The sequence below is a fragment of the Lycium barbarum genome, chromosome 7 (genome assembly GCF_019175385.1).
Source record: "Lycium barbarum isolate Lr01 chromosome 7, ASM1917538v2, whole genome shotgun sequence".
In the NCBI taxonomy this organism is placed as follows: Eukaryota; Viridiplantae; Streptophyta; class Magnoliopsida; order Solanales; family Solanaceae; genus Lycium; species Lycium barbarum.
The window spans coordinates 128,083,855-128,108,210 of NC_083343.1; the positions used below are offsets into that span (position 1 = coordinate 128,083,855).

Genomic DNA, 24,356 nt, shown 5'->3' on the forward strand with positions numbered 1-24,356 from the left:
AATAAAACGAATATCATAAAGGGAAAAAAATGGTACAGGAAGAGTTATTATTAAAAAAAGGTACGGGTAGAGTAAAATATAAAATAAGATTATAAAATAACATGATCACAAATATGTCATTAAACAAAATGAAATTTTTGTCATTATATAAGGATGAATTTAATGATACGATATAATAATAATCAAAACAAATATTATATAATTTAAAGTAACAAATACGACAATATATGCAATAGGTAACAACGATCCAAACAAGCTATTAGTTAGAATTATCATTGTCAAATGCTTCAAGAGCCTTACCAGCCAAACTCAAAACCCTAAAATCATAATTTATTCACTCGTTCGTGCAACCTTATCCACATTATCTTAATAATAAAAACATAAATTTTGGAAACCATCATTAATCTATTCCAGGTCCTAATTATCCCTCCCTTCGAAGTTCGAACTTAGCAGTTTGATAGCCTTCATTTTTGTTGGACGCTTACGTGGCACAGAGCACTGATACACTTTCTTTAAAGCGCATGGAAGTGAAGAAGGAAAAAAAATGAATAATCAACTTCCAACTAGAGAAGGATATATACTATATATTCAATTCATTTAGCTTTTTCGAGTGTTTATCCTTTTATATTTTAAAATTCGTTAGTAAAATTTTTAATTTCACCGCTGATACTTATATATGAATAGATATATATATGTTGAGGCCTTCAATTTCTTGGGTTTCAAAGCAATACTTTCAGTGGCTTTACCTTCGAGCCGACCTTGCCAGTGGGGCAAGATGAGCAAGTTTTGGGTTAAATAGCGCCGAGGCAATTGAGGACTCAGTTGATTTTAAGAGATGAGAGATGTTGTGATAAACAAATAACTGTCGAATGAGTTTGTAAATGTGTGGGACGTCGGATTCAATGGCTACAAGTGGCGAAGTCAGGATTTTCATCCAGGGGGTTTAAAAATTCTAAAAAGTAAATACACGAACAAGTCAGGGGGTTCAACATCTACTATATATACATAGTAAAATAATTTTAACTTTGAAAATACACTGTAATTTTTCACTGAGAGGGTTCGGATGAAATCCTGGAGCTAGCATGGCTCCGCCCCTGATGGCTACCCTAATTCTGGCAAAAAGTTTGTGGTCGAAGGCTTTTCCATGTGGTGATGAAAGGGGAGTTGGAGGATGTCTGAAGCCATATTGGAATATGACATGATAAATACTCTCTTCGTCTCAATTTATGTGTCACTTTTCGTTTTTCTAGAGTTATTTTGATCAAATTTTGAAGTTAAATTGGACTAGATTAACTCAATATTTTTAGATTAAAATTTATATATTTGAAAACTACAAGAAAAGTGCTATAAGTTGAAACTTTTCCTATATTAATTTGGTAAAAAAATACATCTTAAAATGTTGGTCAAAGTTCATGCAGTTTGAATCTCGTAAAGCGAAAAGTGTCACATAAATTGGGACAGAGGGAGTAGTCCCTCCGTTCCAATTTATCTGATATAGTTTGACTGGACACGAAATTTAAAAACTAAAGGAAGACTTTTGAATCTTGTGGTCTAAAATAAGCCAAAGATATTTATGTGGTTATAGATCATCTCGTTAAGCGAGAAAGGTAAAATTTAAAGTTAAATTGTTACCAAATAAGGAAATGTATTATTCTTTTTTTATAGACTAAAAATGAAAGTGTATCACATAAATTGTGATATCAGACACAATTTAACTTTAACGCCAGCTAAGCTGCAACGATGGCATCAGACACCAGTCAGCTCTTTTTCAATCAAAGTGGTTGGTACCCTTTAATAGTCAGAAGTAAAGTTTGGAATTTGAAATTTATAGGTTTTGAATTTTAATATATTTTTAAGTTACTGAGTTGCACATGAATAATTTGTACACAAATTCAATAAACTTTTAAAAAAAATACAAAATTCGAAAAGAAGCTAGACATACAGCCAAACTTGTAGCGATACTCTAGCTCACTTTACAATTCAAGGTTCTAATACATGTTGTTCTCGACTTGTCAATTTATACAGCATCCAACGCAAACAAAAGAGGAATTGTCAAAAAAATTGCTGTCTTACTATTACAATAGTTTCATGCGTTGCTTATATATCTGTTAGTTTGTTATGTTCCCTAAAGTTATATGTATCCTTAATCATAAATATGGCTTTGGGCATAGGGGAAGATTTAATTTGAGTTGGCATTTGAATTTTGTGAGAATTGCACTTCCAAGTCATCAATCTTAGTCAATTTGTCCTTTTCTTTACGCACCTCCTCCTCCGTCTCCTCCTCAACATGTTCTGTGGCACGCGTTATCTCTTTTTTCTTCGCCCATAAAAAAACATAGAATCCAGTAAGAGTCACAATTGACCCTAAAATTCTGGTAAAAAATAAAAATAAAAAGACTAATCAATTATATATATAGATTCATTGTAATGTACTAACAAAAAATATAATTAATTGATAATTTGTTATTTTCAATTGAATTTCAACTTACGTTCCAACGTATAACTTCTCACCGAGCAGTGTCCAGCTGAAAAAGGCAGAAATGACTAACATCAAGGGGAGGAACATAGAGACATATAAAGGTCCTTTTCTTTTGATGCACCATGTAACCAAATACAATGCTAGTGCCGAGTTCACAGTTCCCTAAAAAAAAGTGTAAGTATATATTAATATAAAAAAAAATGTTACATGTTCAAGTAAGTCTATATAAGCACAAAAACTAACGAGGGAAGATAAGTCACAACGAGACAAGTTGTTTATCACAATGACAGTGTTAAGTTGAAAACACTGGCATATATGCATGAATAATTCATAAAGCGAAATCTTTCTCTATGAGATTGCTTGTATTATATGTTTAATTACTATTAGAATATCAAACAATATTATCAGCTTTTCATGCTCACTCCTGAATTCAATACTTGTCAAAGGGATCGGATCGGGCCAATCGTGGGCCTGGAAATTGGTCACGATACCTGGTAAGGGGATTTAAGGGGCCTGGGTTGGGATTAGCAAACCCAAAGACAACTTCCAATAGTTATTGACAATAGAGTTAGCTTTTAGCAGCTCATGAACTATAAAAAGACCTCATTAAGTATGAGAAACCGTTTAGACCTAAAAATACTAAGAGTGATAATATAACTTAGATTCTGATTTTCATCTGTAAATATTTTTAAAAACTATTTATGCATATGAAAAGTGAAAACATATATACTTACGTTATAAAGAACTGAAATAGCTCTGATGGAATTCAAAGACCAGGCAGTTTTGTCATGATTAACACAAATTGCAATAATTCCACACTCCAAGCTTGCCATGAAGAACATCAATGTTGTGCTAGAATATGGAGCAGGGTACCTCAAAATAACACTTGGCTAACACCAAAACGAAAATAAGAAGAAAAACAAAAGTATAATTAGTGGTAAGTTTAAGAAAATTATTAGAAATTTAATTAAGAGAAAGATTAGTAATCTTACTTGTATGATTAACCATACAGAATAAGCCATAGTGCTGATTATGACTAGAAAGGGTCCAGTAAAGAAGTTGCCATGGCTGTTATTTTTGCTCGTATTATGTGATGAATATTTCCAATGAATCCCCAGATTGTCAATCACCACTTTCCCGTGATATAATGATAGCAACACAGCTCCACTAATGCACAGTATTGTCCCCATCATTTTGGCTTGTCCTGCTTTAGTTCTCACTCCTACTTTTTCAAGCCTTCATATGTAAAACAAAGTTTTCTAAATTAGACATATATATACATATGTGCTCAAGGGACAAGAATGAATGAATTTAAATTAGAGAAAATTACACCCTATGTCAATTAGGGTAGCAATGCTATCAAAATTGACTCATTTTGCTAAATTTTTCAAAAAATGACCCACTCCCTCCCATGGGCGGAGCCACCTTAGGCGAAGGGTGGTCAGGTGCACAGCCTTCGTCGGAAAATTATGCGGTATACATAGCTTAAATTTTAGTTATTATGAGTATATATTTCATCCTCCTCCCCCCTTCTCTCTCTCTCTTCCCCCTCTGGTAAAATCTCTCTCTCTCTTTCTTTGATTCATTCGTAGTTGTTATTGTGGATTTGATCTGAACCTGAGCAGACGACACACTCTCATTTTTTATTTTTTTTATTTTTCTTTTATGTTGGTGTGAGATAATTGTTTATATCGTTTCAATTCTCAATTTTTTTTCCATCTTTCGCTAACATTTCATAATATTGCATGTCGTTGTGATTGGAGTATTCGTTTTGTGTTTGCATTTTCAATGTTTCCTTAGTACTCTCCAGAGATCGATTTTTTTTTAATAACTCACATTTGTGGTTTCTTTTGCTCAAATTGCTAAAGCCTAAAAGTGATTTTGTATATGGGTATATGTGTTATAATATTGTATATGGGTGTATATGGGTATATGAGTTATAATATTGTACATGGGAAAATATGGGTGTATATGGGAATATGAGTTATAATATTGTATATGAGTGTATATGGGTAGAAGCTTTGCAATGTAAGTTTTGGACTATTTTTTTTCATCATAAGTGACCAAATTGTATATTTATGAAATTACCCCTGTAAATTATATACATTATATTTATTGTGTAGACAAGTTTTGGCAGTATCAATGTAATTTGACATATCATATGTTAAGAAAATGACCTTGGCCTAACTCAATTTTAGAAGCTAGCTCATGAGCTGAAGATTGTTAAAGATCAAATCAAAAGTTCAATTGTCCATCCCATAAATGATGAGGAACTACTAACACCCTTTGCATAAGTAGGTTTGCCAACTGGGACGCGAACACCATGAACTATGATACCTTGTTAAGAAGACGAACCTTGGACCTAACTCAATCCGAAAAGATTGTTTATGAGATGAGGATTATCCAAGACTATAAAAAAGTCCAATTGGTCATCCCATAAACGATGTGGGACGACTAACATCCACCACACATCCAGGCTTGCCAATTGAAGCGTGGATAACATAATATGGAGGCCAACATTAGGTGACTCAAGAATTCTAATAGGCCTAACTATGATACCTCGTTAAAAATTAAACGTAACTTTGAGCCTAATTTAACCCTAAGAGCTAGTTTATGAAGAGTTTATATTATCCAAGATCATATAAAAGGTCCAATTGCCCATCCAACATGTGATGTGCGACTATTATTGCCTTTCACATGTTGAGCCTATCAACTGAAGTGTGGATAGCATAATACGAAGGCCTAACATAAGGTAAATCAAGAATTCAGATAGGTTTGACTATGATGCCAATATTAAGAATCTTCATACTGGACCTAACTGAATCTCAAAAACTAATTCATTATACTCTTAATGCATAAAACATGAAGTCAAAAATATTACCCGCAAATGACGGCAAGAAGGAAAGTATTTGCCGGGACTAAGTTAGACAAAGCTGTTGTAATAGTTGCTGTGGAATTCTTTAATCCGATAAAACACGTCATTTGCATTGCTGTTACCCTGCAAGTATCATGCACACCGACAAATCATAGCGATTATAGTTTTTCCATAATATAATTTGATTAAAAAATATTAATCACGTGAAACAAGGGAAATTAGGTTGGAAATTAAGTGAAATCTTACCCAATAATAGAACACATGAAGATTAGGAAAAGTGTAAATGGTGTCAACTTAGGCCTTGTTTTCCTGTGGCAGGACATATATAATAATCAGTCTACCAATGAATTATATATGTACAAAAGATGTAAAGAAGAAAAGGATAAACATCTAATATGTGAGTGTTTGGTGTGACGGAATTTTTTTTTTTTTTCGAAAAAATGTGTTTTGGTATTTGACTTAGTGAATGAAAAGTATGTTACGACGGTAATACAGTTCAACAACGGTCCAAGTATTACATATTTTCTATATAAATCGATGAAAAATATATATTTTAATTAATTGAAGGTTAAATATAATGTTCTTAATCATATAAAACAAGAACATATAAAATTAGAATTTAGCTATAATTGAGGAACAAAAAGCTCTATTAACACTAAAATAATAGTTGTAGCAAATTGGAGAACATTTTGATGAGACTTTGTACTATTAAATATACGGAAAAGGGTCAAATATACCCCTGTACTATCGGAAAAGGGCCAAATATACCCCTCGTAATGCTTTGGGTCCAAATATACCCCTACTGTTATCCTTTGGGCACAAATATACCCCTCTATCGTTAAAGTTGACCAAAGTGAACACATGACATTGATATTTTGGTGAGGTGGATGCCACGTGGCATGCCACCTCACACCTCCAACCCATTTTTATTTCCTCCCCTCACATCTTCACTACCAAGAACATTGACACCATATTAATTAGACCGTCATGAGAGGCTAGGGAGTGATTTGTTATCCACCTTCACTATAGCTTGTAAAATCTTAAATCTGAGAACATTGGAGGGGTAATTTTGGTTTAACTGGCGACATTTGTAGGTTGGCATATAATCATGCCAGAATATTAGTGTTATTTATATATTAAGAGGGATAGACTGAACCATCTGATACTGAAACTTAGATACTAGTGGAATTTTTGAGTTTGCTCTATGCTCCATCTTATTCGCGTGGTAAATATAGGGAAAAGTGTACATCAGCCATCAATTTTTATATCTGAAGACATGATATAAGAAGAAATGAAAAGTCCAAACAAAATGGAAAAGTAAATTTGATGACCTCAAAACTCGTAAACTTTGATATCTGAAAACACGATTCAAAGATAAAGAAACGACAAGTCTAAGTAAAATGGAAAGTTAAACCTTAGTGCTCTCTAAACATTGACTTGCTGTATGTTTTGTTGTTATTGCTTTGTCATGTTCATGACAAAGGGTTTGGTGTTTAAATTGAGTCCAGGTACATGTGTTCTTGCCAGGCTAGAGGATTTCTGCCTAATAAACAAGTTGTGTCAGCTCTTTTCTTTGTAGTACTGTAGTTGTTCAATGTTCTTGGTAGTGAGGATGTGAGAGGAGGATGTAAAATGGATCGGAGGTGTGAGGTGGCATGCCATATGGTGTTCACTTCTCCAAAATGTCAATGCCACATGTCCACTTTGATCAAATTTAACGGTGGAGGGATATATTTGTGTCCGGTACAGGTATATTTGGACCCAAAGTATAACGAGGGATATATTTGGCCATTTTTTAATAGTACAGGGGTATATTTGACCCTTTTCCGTTAAATATATTGTATTGTACTTCTTGCATTGTGATTTCATTGTACTTGTTTCATATGATTGTGTGCATTGCTCAGGCTTTACTAATAAATGAGGCTGCCGTTGACAAGATTCTCTGTCTAACAAAGGATTTGAAGTCCAAAAAATCAATTTATTTAAAATAACATTCAATTAGGGATTTTATACAAGAGTTATCAAAGCAATAATTTGTATGACTAAATTATTTTAAAAATATTGAATACTAATAATAATTATTATTAAAAAATAGAAAAGACGGGAGTGTTTTGCAAACATCCCTAAGAGAAAAATAAAAATTCCTTTAAACGTGAGGCAGCTTTTATGGAGCTTTACTTAATTACTAGTTTCTAGAGTACATAAAAATTGGATTCACTTTCAACTAGTACTGTCAACCGGTTGGAACCGGAACCGGTTATGGAACCGGTTAGAAAACCGGCCGGTTCCGGTTCCAAAACCGGAACCGCCTAACCGGTTCCGGTTTAACCGGTTCCGGTTTACCGGTTTTAAACCTCAAACCGGAACCGGTCCGGTTTGGAGTGATTAAAATCTATTTTTTTTTTGTTTTTTGTATTATATATATATATTATAGTATTTATTTGTATATTGTAGCTATATTTTCATATGTTATACAACTTTATAATTAAAGTTTAAATATTTACTGACTAACAGCCTAACAGCAAGTCACCAATACAGAATAGTGCTTTTCGTATACATATATATGTATAACTTACATATACTTATATATAAATATGTACTATATACTATATATACTTATATATATGTATAACTTAATATATATACTATACATACTTATATATATGTACTATATACTATATATACTTATATATATATGTATAACTTATTATATATACTAAATATATGTATAACTTAATATATATACTATATATATGTATAACTTAATATATATACTACTTAATATATATGTACTATATACTCTATATACTTATATATATGTATAACTTAATATATATACTAAATATATGTATAACTTAATATATATACTATATATATGTACTATATACTATATATAGGTATAGCTTAATATATATATATATATAGATATAACTTAATATATATACTATATATATGTATATATATGTACTATATACTAAATATATGCATAACTTAATATATATACTAAATATATGTATAACTTAATATATATACTATATATATGTATAACTTAATATATATACTACTTAATATATATGTACTATATACTCTATATACTTATATATATGTATAACTTAATATATATACTAAATATATGTATAACTTAATATATATACTATATATATGTACTATATACTATATATAGGTATAGCTTAATATATATATATATAGATATAACTTAATATATATACTATATATATGTATATATATGTACTATATACTAAATATATGCATAACTTAATATATATACTATATATATGTATAACTTACATATACTTATATATAAATATGTACTATATACTATATATACTTATATATATGTATAACTTAATATATATACTATACATACTTATATATATGTACTATATACTATATATACTTATATATATATGTATAACTTATTATATATACTATATATATGTATAACTTAATATATATACTAAATATATGTATAACTTAATATATATACTAAATATATGTATAACTTAATATATATACTATATATATGTATAACTTAATATATATACTACTTAATATATATGTACTATATACTCTATATACTTATATATATGTATAACTTAATATATATACTAAATATATGTATAACTTAATATATATACTATATATATGTACTATATACTATATATAGGTATAGCTTAATATATATATATATATAGATATAACTTAATATATATACTATATATATGTATATATATGTACTATATACTAAATATATGCATAACTTAATATATATACTATATATATGTATATATATGTACTATATACTATATATACTAAATATATGCATAACTTAATATATATACTATATATATGTATATATATGTACTATATACTATATATAGGTATAGCTTAATATATATATATATATATAGGTATAACTTAATATATATACTATATATACATATCTACTATATATACAATATATACTTAATATATATACTATATATACAATATATACTTAATATATATACTATATATATATATATAACTTAATATATATACTATATATATGTATAACTTAATATATATACTATATATACATATCTACTATATATACAATATATACTTAATATATATACTATATATACAATATATACTTAATATATATACTATATATATGTATAACTTAATATATATACTAAATATATGCATAACTTAATATATATATATATATATATATATATATATATATATATATATATAAGTATAACTTAATATATATACTATGTATACATATCTACTATATATACAATATATACTTAATATATATACTATTTTTTTTTTAATTTTAACCGGTTTAACCGGTTTAACCGGTTCCGGTTCCGGTTTAACCGGTTTAACCGGTTCCGGTTAAAAAAATTTTGGAACCGGACCGGTAAATTAATATCCGGTTAACCGGAACCGGTTAACCGGTATAACCGGTTCCGGTTCGGTTCCGGTTTAACCGGTTCCGGTTACCGGTTAAACCGGTTACAGTTTAACCGGTTGACACCTTTACTTTCAACAACATTTTTGCGATTACGTATATTATTATATAGAAAATAGCAAGTTCCAACCTTCAATATTCCATCCATTCCAAGACAAACTAGCGTATATTAATCTTTTTAGCTAAGTTTTTTGTTGAATCTTGATGGCAAAAATATGCCAAATTTTATGGAGAGATGAAATTCTACTGAAACACAGCCAAACAATTTTACATGGAGACGGAAGACTAGAGCTCAAATTACATATCTAAAGTAAAGAAAGCATGAAGCAATAAGAAAATGTGAAACTGTGCTCTGAGTTCTTGAGTAATAAACTGAGCGATCTTTAAAACATATTTTATCAGCCGATTTAAACAAAAAAAATTGTACCACAAAAATAACTTTTTTTTAGAAAAAATCTACAAAAATGGAGCATGTAGAAACATATCTTTTTTTTAAACAAACAAAGGTTATGGTGAGATGGATAGGATCCCTCTACCCTTAATCTGAGATCTCATGTTTGCCCTTCGAATGAAAAATAATCCTGTTAGGAAGCGCTCCCCCTTAAATAGGTCTATACAGCCCGAATTTAAATTAATCGAACCTCAATACTGATACCGAGCAACGAATGAAAATTCAGACAAAAAATATTTTTGCACAAAATTTGAATGGGGTTACCTCTCGATAAAGTAAGCAAAGGGTGCAATAGAAATGGTGGCAATAATTTGTCGATAGGATAAATGGACATAAGGGTCCATGCCTTCATCCATAACAAGCTTTGTTATGATAGCTGTGCCAGCAAGAGCAAATTGCACCACCACCATTAACAAGAAAGGCAATAGATCTTTACCCATTTCTCCAATCTATATATCTATGCATATAAAATCGTTATATATACTTAGCTTTAAGAGAGAAGAATGGGGTGAGTGGCATGGTGATGAGTTAGAGGGATGGAAGTTTTTTTTATATAGAAGATAAACAGTTAGGGGCAGAGCTACAGTATTTAGGTACCGGTGCATATGATCGCGGTAATTTTTGCTTCAAAATTAATTAAATATGTATAAATTTTTAAATGTAAACCGAGTATATGATCGCGGTAATTTTTGCTTCAAAATTAATTAAATATGTATAAATTTTTAAATGTAAACCGAGTAATTAAATTAGAAAATTTATTAAATATGAACCTAGTAACTAAACTAAATAATTGAATTTAGTAGCAAATTCAGAACTTATAAATTTTAAATCGTGAAAGTGCGGTAGAAAACAATGAAAAGACACGTACACTCGTTGAATTGACGTGTGAGCATGCAACTTTTTCTAATGTTATTATTTGAATTTTCTCAGAGGTTTTACTAAACTATGACTACGAGACAAGATTATCCTAGTAGTTAGCAATGATCCAATTAGTTTATACTATTATATAGAGACTTGTAGGTTTTAGTAGCAGCTGGCTTTCGTTAGCTGAAAATATATTGTATCTTTAAACCGCAGAAAAATAAATGGGAAAGTTAAATTTAAACCCATGTTAGTATAGGGTGATTGGATCTAATTCAGACTAGTACATTTTAGACGAAAAACTTGCACTTTTGTCCTTCAAGCGGGATGCATGGTCATTAATTTTTGTCCTTCGGATGGGCTGATTTACTCTTTGGCAATTGAATTTATACCTAGCGGGCATAAATTTTTATTTATTCTCACTTCACAACATTATATTTCAGTATTTTTCATGTACTTGCATTCACTCATGATCACAATATAGCAAGTCACGTCTCAATCACCTTATTTTCAATCAGAAAGAAAAAGAAGGGCTATGGATCTTTTTTCTATTATGGATCTTTTTTCTATTTTCTACATCTTTTTTGAGAAATTAAGACAAATAAATAAAGGGAACTTAAGCAAGCTAATTAACTTGGAATAAACTGAAATCTTTACAATTACATGTTCGTGTTGTATAGCAGCAAAGTCTTGAAACTCTGTTCAAATTATTGGCTTGATAGAAGTATAATTTTTGGAGTACAAACTATTTTTTCCCTTAAAGGTTTAGATAAATTAGAGCTACTTCAATAGAAAAATTGTGATTGCGGTACTTTTTACATAATTTACAAATATGCAAACCGTCTAAAAAATTTAAAAATCGAAATCTGAATTCTTACAAAGAATTATAAATGAGCCGAATCCCAAATATATTGTGAATCACTAGCGGTGGACTGAGAAATTTAAAGTTATGGGTACTCCACGTCGTAAAGTTGATATGAACCACATAGTATAATATATATACAGTCAAACCTCTGTATAGCAGCATCCCCATATAACAATTCAACACCTCTCTATAACAGCCAAGTTTTTTCGGAACCGATTTTTTATGTTATATTTTAATTCTCTATAACAACATTTTACCTATAACAGCAACGGCCAACTTTATAACAGTACACTCTTTGTAAAATTACCCCCCATATAACAGCTATCTTCTTTTTTGTTAATATATTAATTACCATCTTTCTAAAAATAGAATATCTATGCTTACCAATAATAAATATAGAGATTTTGACCAAATATTTGATCCTTTAATACACTATTTATGACAAAGAATATCATATGAATATATATATTTTCATCGTTAAAAGATTTTACTTCGTTATACAAAGTGTGATTAAGCTTAAAATTTGGCAATTAAAAATAAAAGATTAGATTTTACGCATCTTTTTTGTCTATAACAACGAAATATTATTGAAATGTCAATGTTGTTATAGGTGTATAATAGTCATTCTCTATAACAGCCAAAAAAAATTGGACTCAACGGTGCTTTTATAGAGAGGTTTGACTATATATAATATAAAGCTAGGCATAGACAAGGTGATGTGACACCTCTCTATGGTCACCATTCCTATATATCTTTTTTCTCATTTTTTTTTGGGATTTTCCCCTTATTTGATGTCCAATAAATCTGCAATAAATAAATAAATTCACCTTCTTTATTTTCATTCATTGTTACTCCATTATTATTTAGGAGTGCATGCACATAGTCTAACACTTGAATGCTTTTGGAAGACATTTATTTATGTGAATTTTCAGCTGCTTCCCAAAACAACAGTCATTTGTTTTGTAACTGATACAATTAATGAGGACGTTAAATTGGATAAAGAAATTATGAAAAGGAAGTGAATGAAAGTCAAATGTAAAATAATTGTAAATGTAAGGAATAAGAGGAAGCACGGAGAGAGTAGTTAAGGGTTTACAAAGGTGGCTGTTGAAATTCTTAGGCCTGAATCACTACACCAATTCATGAATGTCAATATTAATGCACGGTTTAGTTATAATAACCGTTATGTTTTTTTTATATAATTTTTTTTAATTAGCACACAGGAAAGCCTTTCGGCTCAACCTGATGATTATCACTCATTTACTTCCATTTTTTTATATCTATATTTCCTTTAACATTAAATTTCATTACTTCGACCATGGATAACGTGAATATAATTGCAGCCAGCGTTAAACCTATAAATATACAGTAGCATTTTTATTTCAACCACAAATCTTCTTCCACTTCAAAACCAACTTTGTTTTTGGATTTATACATATGAGATTTCAGTCTCACTATTTTTTTTTGTGAGTCTGCACCTTCAAAGGATTAACAAGAAGATAGAAAAATGATCCTTCAGAAGATTCGCCAAAGTTTTTGGAAGTCTGCCTTCTCATCCTGTTGCGTCAACGTTAATTGATGAGTATGAGGATGAAATAAAAAGTTCGACGAGAAAGATAGAGATGAATTTCACAGGATAGCGGAAAAGAGTGTATTTAAGATTTCAAGGGATACTTATTTTCTTCTGTTTTTCTATACTCCTCCTCCTCTCTTTTTTGAACTCCTTAACATTATACTATATGATGCATTTGTAGGATAATTGTAGATGTATTTAGATGGTAAAAAAATTATAAAAGGAAAGAGAAAGTATTGTGGGGATTTATCATACATTTTTGGAGTAAAATATGGATTTAATTTATGTTGCGCTAAAATCGAGATGAATAAATGAAGAAAATATAAACAAAAGATGAAGCAAAAATAACAATAGGTGGCAATTTGAAGTGGTTATGTGGAGGGGGGGGGGGGTGTGATGAGTGATTTTGAGTAGAAAGAAGGATATGAAGAAAAAAAAGTAATGACGAAAGAGAGAAAAAATCTATATATATATATAAAAGGAGAGTAGTCTAGCTTAATATTAAGCCAAGTGGCTTAATATGAACAAGCCACTTGGCAACAAATTCTATTTGCATTAATTATTAAAGAAGTTATTAATTTTAGTTCAAAATATTGCCTAATTTAATAATCTACTACTACTACTAATAATAATAATAATAATTAATAATAATCTATCTATATTATATATATAAAAGGAGAGTAGTTTAGCTTAATATTAAGCCAAGTAGCGTACTATAAACAAGCCACTTGGCAACAAATTCTGTTTGCATTAATTATTAAATAAGTTATTAATTGTAGTTAAAAACATTGCCTAATTTAATAATCTACTACTACTACTACTAATAATAATCTATATATATATAAAAAGAGAGTAGTCTAGCTTAATATTAAGTCAAGTGGCGTAATATGAACAAGCCACTTGGCAACAAATTCTATTTGCATTAATTATTAAAGAAGTTATTAATTGTAGTTAAAAATATTGCCTAATTTAATAATCTACTACTACTACTACTACTAATAATACTAATAATTAATAATAATCTATCTATATTATATATATAAAAGGAGAGTAGTTTAGCTTAATATTAAGCCAAGTGGCGTAATATGAACAAGCCACTTGGCAACAAATTCTATTTGCATTAATTATTAAAGAAGTTATTAATTGTAGTTCAAAAGATTGCCTAATTTAATAATCTACTACTACTAATAATAACAATAATAATAATTAATAATAATCTATCTATATTATGTATATAAAAGGAGAGTAGTCTAGCTTAATATTAAGCCAAGTGGTGTAATATAAACAAGCCACTTGGCAACAAATTCTATTTGCATTAATTATTAAAGAAGTTATTAATTGTAGTTAAAAATATTTCCTAATTTAATAATCTACTACTACTAATAATAATTAATAATAATAATCTATCTATATCTATATTATAATAAAAGGAGGATAGTCTAGCTTAATATTAAGCCAAGTGGCATAATATGAACAAGTCACTTGGCAACAAATTTTATTTGATTGGATTTTAAAAAGAGTTATTAATTGCAGTTAAAATATTACCATATGAAGAATCATGTCAAATATCTATATTATAATAAAAGGAGGATAGTCTAGCTTAATATTAAGCCAAGTGGCGTAATATGAACAAGCCACTTGGCAAAAAAATTATATGATTGAATTTTAAAAAGAGTTATTAATTGCAATTAAAATATTACCATATAAAGAATCATGTCAAATAATTTTAAAAATATTCATATAATATTATTCCTTATATGGATTTTAGAATATTTACAATTAAAAAAATTACCATATAAGAAATAATTTTATATGACAAAAAATGTGCAGACTATATTTTTCTTTTTAGGGAAATTAGAAAATTTTCAATTCAAATACTAGGATACTATCAGCACAACAACAACAACAACAACATAAACATAATAAACATAATAATAATAATAATAATAATAATAATAATAATAATAATAATATATATATATATATATATATATATATATATATATATTATAATAAAAGGAGAGTAGTCTAGCTTAATATTAAGTCAAAGAGTGTAGTGTTATAAAATTGGTTATTGATGTTATAGGTAAAATGATTGTATGTGAAATATAAATTTAAATGGAATTCTTTGTCAATTTCAATCCAAATATTGCATTACCAAAATTGTTTCCTAGATTTCTACCATTTATGTTCGAACGTAATTCTGCCTATCTTACCTTTTTCCCACATTTAGATGTGATATATTGACCTACATTGAATATTTTTTGAAGAGAAAATTTTATACTTATTTTATTGAATTAGAATTATCTATACATAGATCTTTTAGATGAAAATTTTATTTGTATTAATAATCGCTTTAATTTGGTTATAAGATTCTGATTTTTGCATTTGGGTTATTATTTAAGGAAAAAAGGATTTAATTTTGGGTTAGTAACAGAAAATTGCCAACCCATATGATTTGTCATTAAAAGCTCCATTAAAAATGTGTGAGTCATTAGATAAGGGAAAAAACTGAAGTCTTGATTTACTTTCCACATTTAGAAAAAGATTTGGTTGTTCTAGACTTCCAATACTATAGTGAGATTGTTCTAAATTTAACATAGCACAATAAAATAAATTTTCTCCATCCATAACTTGCCAAATTTATCATATAACAATTAAAATAGATTAACATTGCATATTACAGTTGTGTTACTAATAAATTAGAATATATACAATTCAAATTTTAACATATAAAAAATAATATTATGATCTGCATATTATTTATTTTATTGCATTTATTTCTTTTACTCTGTTTAGATTTTGAAGACAAATATTAATTTTGACTATGAAAATGAATAATTGATTAACAAACAAGCAACATATATGGTAAAATAATATTGTGAGCAAGAGCCTTTTCAAAAAAAAAAAAAATATTATGGGGATTACTATATATTCAGATTCTAACCACTAGGACAATACGAATCTTTAGCGTATACATCATATCATATGGAAAAAAAGAATTAGGTTGAGGTCATTACTTTTTTCAAAGAAACGACTTCGAAAACTAATTTTATCTGTGAGATATTGATATATATGACAAATAAGTCTAGCCTAGGATTATGGCAAGTTGCCGTGTAGGAGAAAGACAAGTGGTACGTAGTGTTAGGACAAATTAGTTAGGTTAGACAATAATTAGTTATTGTTTTTGAATTATAATTTAAAAATAATAAATAAATTTGAAATTACTCAAGAACAATACAATTTCTACTTTATATATATATATATATATATATATATATTAAATAACTGATTTTTAGGGGGAAAACTACCGCTACCGTATTTAGTCCGGAAAACCATCTCTACAATTATGGAGGTAATAAAGTAATCAATTAAATATAATTAAATCCAAGATTTAAGGGGAAGTTAACTAAGAGAGATTTGATGTAGTTACAAAGAAGAAGAGAGTGATAAATACTCAGTCACTATTTTTCTGCCATCAACCGATTCTCCAAACATCCCTACTTGCTTTTGCTTTTCATTGCTCAATTTTTAGGATTATAACTTAAGAACTCTCTACACATCCATCTACAGTTCCTTCATTATATATTATTTTGGGGTCTTGCATTATTACGAAGGTGATTAACTTTCTTGATCTTTTTTTTTTAATCTTTTGATATCAGGTTTTAGCAGAGTAAGAGACCAAGCACGTAGATGAATGTTATTACTAATTCAAAATGAGAGTTCAGTAAGAAGAAACATATGAGGAGGTTGAACATTGTATCCACAACATAGGTTTGGAATAAGAATATTATTTGCGAAATGATATTAATTATCCACATTATTTTTCTTTTTTGAGAAAAAATAAACTGTTAAGTTTAGTAATTTCTTTATTCAAATACAAAATTAATTTAGTAAGTCAATAGCTTATATTAGAATAGAGATGGATAATATTTTCATGCCATGGATATTTAAATTAGTTGAAAAAATATAGCTATTTGATAGTCTTCAATTTCAAAATTAAAGATCGATAAAAAGGAGACGAGAGACAAACAAACAAAAAGGAGACAAGACGAGCAAAGAAGATGGTGAATTTTATATAGCATTTTTATCAAGTGATTGTATTATCTCTTATTTGAGGTTAGTAGGAAAGCAAAGAACGCTACTCGAACGGTAAATAATAAGACATATTGTACTCAAACACATACTTTCAATCGTACGAAGTATATTTTTATATAAACCATAAGTTTTTTGTATGACTTGCTCCTTTACCTTTAAATGTATAAGATTTTTTAAATGATTCAATTTTATATTATAATAACCGCGCATCGTGCGGGTACGTATACTAGTAGCAAAAGAAAGAAGATAAATTTTACAAAATATCCCCATCTTGATTCCATCATCCACGTATATTTGTGGTCAAAATTTGTGCCTGTGCATTCACATAATGGGGAATTTATAAATAAAGCTCAGTGTTCTTTCCTTATTTTGTTGCTTTTCGTTTACCTTTGATTTTATTTTTAAATTCTTAGGTTAAGGAAATCTTTCGAGGACAATTATATTTTAACTTACGCCATATATCAAATATATTTTAAACAATACAATCATGTACAATAATACATTTACCTACACATATATATTTACAAAAGTAGGTCTAATAATTAAAAAAGTAATTTCACCTTTTAATATTTCTAAATGATGAAAATTAGAGGAAATATTTGAATTTTCTTTTAGGAAGAATATTTATGATGTAAATTTTTTTTTTATTGTGATGCTGCTATGGTAATTTATACTTTCATAAGATTAAGTTACGAGTTGAACTTTTGGCTTTGTTTTTTACCTAAAAGTTTTATGAAATATCTCTAAGTTGAAATTATAAATTTGTATTTTAGATTATTTTTTCTAAATAAATTTAATGACATTTATAGTTGTTGTAATTTTTTTAATATAATTATTTGATGTTTAACAATAAGAAAATTGTATTTCGTAACTGAAATGTTTCGCAACCGCGCCAGGGGCGGATGCAGCCATTGCCCAGGGTGTTCACCCGAACACCCTGGGCAAAAAATTACAGTGTCTATTTAGAGTAAATTTTATGTGTTTATGTATATATATTAACTTTTGAACACCTTGAACAAATACAAAACACTAGCTCAAGTGATTCAGTTGTTTTTTCCGAACACCCTGAATGAAAATCCTAGATCCGCCACTGCGTAGCGCAGACCAGTTTACTAGTAATGTGCATGTATTGAAAATTTTAACAAGCAAACTCTATATATTAATATTAAGTACTTTAAGTTAGGAGAAATGAGTGCTAGAGCACCGGCCCAGTGATGTCCATGCAGACTGTAGAGGTCACGAGCCACTGTGAATAATATAATGTCATTCTTTTTGCTATTGAAGATCAGATAAAGTATGCTCTTTATTTATGAAAGTGATAGAAGGAGAAACTACCTCTCCTTTAAAAATAAAACAATTAACTTTATATATGAAGGAAGAAGAGGATTAGATGGAGTAGGTTTTAGTGGTAGGATGGATTCAGAATTTGATATTTATGCTAGGGTGAATTTAGAGTGTCGCATATGAGTCCACGTGAATTCAAAAGTTTTTGTTCAAACTCTGTATATATATTAAGAAATTCACTAAATATCAATAGATATTTGATGGTAAACTCAATTATTATTATATATTAACTTGAAGTCAATGCACCAACCATAAGCTTCAACTTTTAAATTCGCCTATAGATTCTGAATTTTAACCCTCTAGAGCTACTATATACATATTACATAAACTTCTTTAAACAAATATAACTAAAATTTGACTCAAGAATAGTGAATTCTGTTGAACTCATGACCATACTTGTTTAGTGCCTTGGCCCCCATAGAAGAGGTTAAATATCTAAGTCTTAGATTGAATATCAAAGGAAGAGAGCGAGAGCGAGAGGACAAAAAGAGGAAGAAACTACAAAGATAATACTCCCTATAGTCTTAATTTATATGATACCATTTGATTTGTCACAGATTTTAAGAAAGGCAAGAAGATTTTTGAAATTAGTGATCCAAAATAAGCATTATTTATTTGTGTCGCTGTAAATTATCTCAAAATTAATTTTTTTCTAAATATATAAATGTGACTCTTTTTTGAGACAGATTAAAAAGAATATGTCACGTAAATTGAAAATAGCCAGTGAGTAAGAAATATCTTTGCAAATTGCATCGAGCATTTTTCCTTTAGTAAAAAGTCGACTCCTTTTGATGGAGTGGAAAGTAAAAGTAGTGATTGATGATTGAACAATGATTTTATTAAAGTCTCTAAGTTGGGTAGAATAACACAAGAACGGATTGGGTGGTGACGTGGTAGGCATACACGTCGGCATCATTGTTCAACTCTTTATCATTACGACAAAAAAATAAAAAGTTCAACTTTTATGCATTAAAAGTATATATTTCTAAAATTTTAGGTTAATTTAACCAGTTTATTATACAGCCCACGTGGTTCGTACACACGTAGGGAATCATTAGTCTATACCAATTTGAAAGCAATAATACAAGAACGTATTGAGTAGTGACATGGTACGTATACGTAGGCAAATTCAATACTCTCTCCGGTTCAAATTAAGCGTTCACTTATCCTTTTTGTTTAGGTTCAAAATAAGTGTGCACTTACGTAATAATAATGAAATTAGCTTCTTCTTTTTTTCTTTCAAATTTTTCCTTATTAAGTGCTAAGTGAGTAAATCCAATGTATCAAGTTAATAGTATTATGCAAATTTTAATTAAGAATAATTTGGTGAAAATACCTATTATTCCTATGAGTAGGGTTGTTCACGGTTTTTGGTTAAAACCAGAACCAAACCGAAAATTTAACCAAACCGAATAAAAAAATCGATATTTGGTTTGGTTTGGTTTGATTTGGTTTTAAATTTTAAAAACCAATAATATTTGGTTTGGTTATGGTTATATTAAAAAATAATCGAATAAATAACTGAACCAAACTGATAAATTATATATATAAATTTTATAATTATTTATATGTATAATATTAGTTTTTCATAAATAATTATAAATATTTTATACCTTTTAATCATTAATTTGATTTTTGGTCTACTTATTTCACATGATTGTTTAAGACCCATGTTTTTAAGAATATGTTCAAGCCCATGTCTTTAAGTCTTTTAACTCTTTAAGTGTTAAATGTAAACCTACTAACAGAAGTTCACGTTAGAGTCTACTGTCTTTAACTTAATTTTTTAGTCTTTCTTTGTCAGCCATTTGATTTTAGGTTGTTTCTTCTTTTTTTTCCCCGAATTTATACCTTTCTTTTTTCTTGTCTGAATGGGTCCTAAACTTCTAATATTTTTCATGTGAAAAGGACAGAGGTTGTAGATTTGGAGGTTCCTATAGAAGATACTTCAGTAACATCAACATTTGCTGTAACTCAAGCACATGGTAATGCCCTAATACTTCTTCCGTGAGTAATCCTCCTAAAAGGCAGAAAAGAACAACTCTTTGTAGTCGAGACCCTAGCCCCGGGGATAATGATAGAAAAATATCTGAAGTTTGGGATCATTACACAAAGTGTTTTTACTAAAATGGGAGAATTGAGGATAAAATGCAAGTATTGCCCCAAAGTTTGGGATCATTACACAAAGTTTTTTTATTTCATATATTTTCATTTTAATTTTAGGTAGTCTTTATGTTTAATTAATATGTATGTTTGTAACAACAACTAAAAGCTCCTACGCTCTACTTTATTTCTAGGTATGTGTATTAAGATGACAAAAATGGTGCAACCACTACTTAGTTAGTTTTTAGCTCTATATGTAATAGTTTAGCAACTTTGGGTAACTTGAGTATGACACTATCACTAATAGTGAAAATATTTCTATGATGTATGTTCCACCTTAAACGATAAATAAAAGTTATCGTTTGAACAAAAAAAAAAGACATGTCTTTTTCAACTTTTTAATGTTTTACTGATAGGTCTCATGGCTGCTAGTCATAAACCGAAAAATCCAACTAAACCGAACCAAACCGACAATAACCAAACCGGTGGTTATTATTTTATTTGGTTTGGTTATAGTTTTAGACATTTAAAAACCGACTAAATTGGTTTGGTTATGGTTTTAATCAATAACCGACCCAAACTGAACCATGAACACCCCTACCTATGAGTTAGGATTTTCTTAAGAGGTGTGCTAAAGACTAAGTGAACACTTAGTAGGCGTTTGGCCTTAGATACCAAAAACAAATTCACTTTTTTTAGAATTTTTGAAGTTGGAATTGGAGTTGGAGTTGTGTTTGGCCATAGTTTTTGAAATTGTAGTTTTTGGTGAAACGTAGTTGTAAAAAAGTGATTTTTTTTTTTTTAAAGTTTTTTGAGTTTTTGATATTCCTGAATACAACTTCAAGTTGTATTCGGAATATTCATGGCCAAACGCCCAAAAGTGAAAAAAAATTCCGAAAAAAAGTGAATAATTTTTATGGCCAATCAGCAACTTATTTTGAGACGGAGGGAATAATAGATTATAGGTCCTTATGGAAATTATCTTGGGCCATAAGAATAGCTAGAGATGGGCCAGTCCTAGGGATGGCCTGTAATGTGTTGAAAGCCTGACCACGACCCAGCTCATTTGTTTTGCGCGGATTGTCCTTCTTTTGGGATGGTCTTTAAATTTTACCCTTTATATTCGTGGTCTTTAAATTTTGGCCCTCATATTTGTGGTCTTTAAGTTTTGTCCTTCTCTTGAAAAGGTGGGAGAATACCTGAGGTTCTGAGTTCGAACCCCCGCTCAGGCATAAAATAAAAAAATAATTTTGCAAGGCAACGCTAGGGGACGTGTGTGCCAAATCCGGTATACACTCCTTAAAGAAAAACTAAAGTCTAAAAGTCTGCTCCATAAGGCAGAATTTTTTCTTAAGGCATAGTTAGTTATGCCTTATGGGGCAGACTTTTAATTAAGGCATAACCAAAAGTATGCCTCATAAGACGGAACTTTTCCTTAAGGTATAGACTTTGCCTTATAAGGCAAACTTTTAGTTATGCCTTGAGGAAAAGTTCCGCCTTATGGGGCATACTTTTAGTTATGTCTTATGGGGTACACTTTTAATTAAGGCATAAATAAAAGTATGCCCATAAGGCGGAACTTTTCCTTAAGGCATAACTAAAGTAAATATATATATATATATATATAAAGTCTGCCTCCTCCGGCAGATTTTTAGTTAAATATAACTAAAAGTCTGCCGAAGGGGGCAGAGCGAAATTCAAACTACAAATAACGATTTTACAAGACTTTGAGACCTTTTTAACTACAATTTGGTACCACTTTTCCTGTTTCTAATTATAACTATTCTCAGAGTACGTGCTTTGCGCGTGACCAAAGCGTGTACCTCATTTGACAACAAACACTACAAGAAAAAATGAACTTAGCTTCGAACTTCATCGTTAACATAGCTAAATTGCTCGTATACAAAAGAGATAAAAAACTGAAACTGAAAGTGAGTTTTTTTGGTTAATAAATACATCAAAAAACACTACTCCTATAAAGAAGAGATAAGAAAAAACGACATGGAAGATTAATATTATGATCATGAGGATATATATATATATATATATATATTTTAAATCACAAATACCGTGTTAATTAGAATTCTATTTCTAGTAAAGAAGATCCAATTTTAAGGAAATTATTGTATATTCAAAGTCGTATATAAGGTAAAGTTCTAAATATTTCAATTTTTTTAATATAAATTTTGGAAGAATTATCTTTGAGATAGAAGTCTTATGATCTTATCATACTCAATTTAAATACAAATTTTAGCAAAATAAAATAAAATAAATAAATACAAATGGGATTTGGTCCATCTCTAGCTAACATACATACATTCAACGTGGTTACAAACCTAAAGTTCTAAATATTAGTATATAATTAATATAAGGTAAATCTTATTTTTTTATTAATTTAATCATAATTAATTTTAATGTTCTAACTATTAGTACTTTCTACCAAGTCATATCAGAAAACATTTAATAACTAGATTTTAGTTGACTTCAAAGTCCTAAATATTAGGAAAATAATTGAATGAATATTTTACCTTTTTTAAAAACTAAAGTAAAAAATTAAAACAAATAATTAATAAAATATTAAGTTGAGTGTAAACCTCTCACTTTTAATGGTAGTAACAATAAAAATATATCGAAACTTCACCTATTAATTATTAATTACAAGTGTCCTATAAAAAAAAGTACGTTAAATAGTCGGCAAATATAAGGAAGAGAAAATATAGTACTCCTATTTGTCTCAAACAATATCTATTTTAACAGTGCTAAATATTTAAACTTAGTGTGTATCTTAATGAATTTGACAATAATGCATATCAATTTCACCAATCAAAATAGATAACTGAAGAGCTAAAATATTAAGCCATTATATTGAAGAGGCCAATAACGTGCGGCATATCCTTCCCATTTTTCTAACTACATTATTCATGGGTTTCTACTGCTCAGAATTTTCTTTTTCACTTCCTTTATAGCATATGGCTTGGTAATGTTGTGATTCTTCAACATCTGATGTACTTGAGCTTTCAAAACCAAAAGCAATAATGAATAATGATTTATGTAAGCCTATTATCACCATCTTTGTAAGTCCGAGAATAAGTTTCCCAACATTCAAAGAAATATTCATATAAGGAGCAATTCTATTCGGTTTAAAGTCTAAATATTAGAATTTCCTAAATAAATAGGATAAGAAAAAAATTTAATAACCAAAATTTTAGTTGATAACAAAA

The 24,356-nt window shown here is 29.0% G+C and overlaps 1 protein-coding gene across 2 annotated transcripts; it reads right to left on the reverse strand.

Annotated features, from left to right (window-relative positions):
* Positions 1–1,920: 1,920 nt before the first annotated feature.
* On the reverse strand, positions 1,921–10,830 carry LOC132604329 (WAT1-related protein At1g09380-like). 2 transcript variants are annotated; one of them, XM_060317783.1, is made up of 7 exons: positions 10,556–10,830; positions 5,601–5,663; positions 5,361–5,477; positions 3,472–3,715; positions 3,214–3,369; positions 2,490–2,641; positions 1,921–2,317 (listed from the first exon to the last, which is right to left on the reverse strand). In XM_060317783.1, exons 1-7 carry the CDS (start codon positions 10,729–10,731, stop codon positions 2,305–2,307), a joined length of 921 nt encoding a protein of 306 aa, XP_060173766.1. In that variant the 5' UTR covers positions 10,732–10,830; the 3' UTR covers positions 1,921–2,304. The 2 variants fall into 2 exon arrangements, with proteins under 2 accessions (XP_060173766.1, XP_060173765.1); XM_060317782.1 differs by having other exon boundaries at positions 1,921–2,372; positions 10,556–10,829.
* Between the last annotated feature and the right edge of the window lie 13,526 nt (positions 10,831–24,356).